The sequence below is a fragment of the Sinocyclocheilus anshuiensis genome, unplaced genomic scaffold, assembly GCF_001515605.1.
Source record: "Sinocyclocheilus anshuiensis isolate Anshui unplaced genomic scaffold, SAMN03320099.WGS_v1.1 scaffold2012, whole genome shotgun sequence".
NCBI lineage: Eukaryota > Metazoa > Chordata > Actinopteri > Cypriniformes > Cyprinidae > Sinocyclocheilus > Sinocyclocheilus anshuiensis.
Window position 1 is genome coordinate 218520 of NW_015555967.1, and position 2973 is coordinate 221492.

The 2973-nt window shown below is 39.5% G+C and overlaps 2 protein-coding genes across 3 annotated transcripts in view; one reads left to right on the plus strand and one right to left on the minus strand.

The window, feature by feature from the left end:
• The window catches only part of LOC107676009 (notchless homolog 1 (Drosophila)), a 7692-nt gene extending 7220 nt beyond the window's left edge, over positions 1-472 (plus strand). For both annotated transcript variants that reach the window (XM_016470525.1, XM_016470526.1), the window contains exons 12-13: positions 157-227; positions 322-472. In XM_016470525.1, the coding sequence (XP_016326011.1) occupies positions 157-227; positions 322-334 (84 nt within the window). In that variant the 3' untranslated portion in view covers positions 335-472. The remainder of the gene's footprint in view (positions 1-156; positions 228-321) is intronic.
• An 81-nt stretch (positions 473-553) lies between these two features.
• Positions 554-2973, minus strand: part of slc25a1a (solute carrier family 25 member 1a) — an 8888-nt gene continuing 6468 nt past the window's right edge. Inside the window, exon 9 of the mRNA XM_016470527.1 lies at positions 554-1833. Within this exon, the coding sequence (XP_016326013.1) occupies positions 1719-1833 (115 nt within the window). The 3' untranslated portion in view covers positions 554-1718. The remainder of the gene's footprint in view (positions 1834-2973) is intronic.

Consider the following 2973-nt stretch of genomic DNA (forward strand, 5'->3'; position numbering starts at 1 on the left):
TTTTGTATATTTAAATCTGGAGATGACTTTAAACAGGCCACTAATCAATCACCTAGCAACCACATACTAAAAACACTCCAAATACATTAGCAACAGCATAGCGGTGGTTTTTTGCATGGGCAAACACCACTAAATTAGTTTTCTTTCATTGCTCAGATTTTTGCAGTTGACTGGAGTCCCGACGGACAGAGAGTGGCCAGCGGTGGAAAAGACAAGTGTTTAAGAATGCAAGTGACCCAACATTATTTTATTTCCACACACACACACACAATGCCACCTGGTAGGAACACCTGGCATGTCTTATCTTCTTTTCCCCTTTAGATGGAGGAAGTAACCCGGAGAAACCAGCGACCCCTGGCTCTGCACACAACAGCCAATCAGGCGTCTCGAAGCATCACCCCACAGGATGGTGGACAGTAGTGTCGGAGCATTAAGCCTTAGCCTATTTGTCCAATGAAACCACTTCGACAGCATCACAATAGCTGACATATAATGCTCTCTGATGTTGTCGGGCCAGATAGCAGGAAGATAAAACGCTGCCTTTTTGGGGTTTTTTTTTTTTTGCCTGATCCCCCACTCAAATGAGCAATTGCCCTGTGGAAGTGCAGGTGAACTGACCCAGTCTAATCTGTGTAATCTTTCTCACACACATTCTTTGTAATTAACTTAATCCCTAATGCTGTGATACAGGCAGCATTAACTGGGTCTGTTCCAGAGCCAAGAGATAACCAGCGTCGTCACAGTGGACCGTACTACGTCAGCAGAGACATTTTCTCATTTAACAAGCAGTAAAAGGATTTTTATGGGACCTGTGTTGTGAGTGTGTGGCTTTCTTATCTTGAATGAACAACTGTAGAGCATCTAAAGCAGTTTGTTGTTATCGCACAGCACATATATGACGTGAAGAGTCTTACGATGGAATTCAAAGTTTGGATCGATTATTCAATATTGGCTACTCAAAAAGGTCACAGGGCCGGGAAACTGAACCTAGTTGGTTTATTGAATCTGTGAAGTATTCAGAATCGGTTTTGAAGAAGCACTGCTTATATAGCGGACACAAAAACAAAAGTAGCATAACTAGTACAGAATAAGCAGCCTTTGTGGGAAATGCTTGATGACAAAAAAGCTTATAATTAAATTGTGCAAATTAAAAATCTATCATTTAAATTATGAAAACATAAAACATCAAGCTTGAATGCCCAGGTCTTGATGATGCCACTCGGCATGCAGGTTTTATATTGAGTATCACGAATGTCTGAGCCTCAACCAGTTTTGAGACTTACATTTGACTTCTTATAAAAGCACATTTTCAGTGTACCTCAGAGCTTTGCATGTAAACTAGGACAAAAGAACATGTGCATTACATACTTGGTTGTGCTATTACGTTTCATGCCACATAAGTAGACTGTCTCACGACAACCTCTATAAAAGCATGGTGGTGAGAAGACACTTGAACAATTTTACTGAAGTGAAGAGTGCAAACTGATGATATGCTTGCTCATTTATCAATATTTTTGTGCATCGATAAATACCGTAAGCTACAGGTTCCTTCACATGGCTCAAGCTCCTGGCTTCAACTATACAGACACAGATGGATGGTTAAAATCCTCTAGGCCAGGGTTCATGGTTCAAGTCTGGATCTTTAGACTTGACTGATGTGGCCAACTGTGTTTGGATAGTTCAGTCTGTCTCGATCAGTTCTGCACCCTGGTCCGTCTTCAGTCTGTTCTCCAGACATTGTTCAGTAGCTTTACAACCTCCTCGTAGAGAACAAAGACAATGGCCACGTCTAGACACACTCTGCCCAGTCGTGGGACCGTGCCTTTGTAGAACCTGTGATGCAAAGTGAAAAAAGTGTAAAGGTGAGGACACGTTTACCATTGTTCAGCAAATGTTCACAGTCATTTTAATAGGAATTCGCATGATCAAGAAGTTCATGTGAGGGCGAAAGATTTTCCAACACAGATTTCGCATCACGTTCAGTTAGTCTCAATGCATTGACCAACAGAAGGCTGCTTGGTTTGAAAGTGACTTCTGTGGGAGCTAGGGCTGCTCGATTATGGCAAAAATCATAATCACGATTATTTTGGTCAATACTGTAATCACGATCATGAGTGGGCCACATGACCAAAACTTTATATGAGTGATTTAATTAAAGATAGCAATATATATCAAATCTATATTTTCTGTAAATAAGGTTGCTATGACATCTACATTCTAGAGACCAGCGAAATTTCACAATTCTCAATACCACAGCAGAATACTAGGGTAACTAATATTAGTAAAAACACAAAAAAAGTCCTCAAATTATTGAAAATAATTAAACGGTCAGTAATAAAAATAGGAAAGGACAAATACAATAGAAAAAAAGATTTAATGAAACAGTGCAAGTATAAAGTATTCAGCTAACAGCCTACTACAGAAATTGCATAACTGAATGTAAAATAAAACAGCATAGTCAGTCTTCACTGTAAGAATTAAACTTCCTTTGTTTTTTATTAAAGCTACAAAAGTCCTTCAGTGTAGAGCAGTGAGTGATTTTCAAATGAAGCCCACAGTCAGCAGCAGGAATATTAGGCTGCTGTCACTTTAAGAGCTGCACGGATCCAATTTACTGTTACGCACATGTTTTCATTCTCAACCGTTTACATTCATATATTACATAACCGATGAGGGTTTACGTGAATAGTCACTAAGCACCGCATTTTGACACATTTTTGCATGTATTTGATCATTTAGGCGTGCACCTTAAGCTTAAAGATGAATTTACATGTGCATGTTCTGTTCCGTCTCTAAGCGCATGCACAGAAAGCCTCCTGTGGAACAGCGCAAGTTCTTTTTCGTGCTTTTAAAAACATGAATAAATCGAATAAACTTTGATAAATCAAGCACGTCCCATTTTGCGAAAGTCACGTTATATGTTTTTACTGATTTGCACGTGAAATTGGGCTTTTAAAGCACCACTGGACAGGG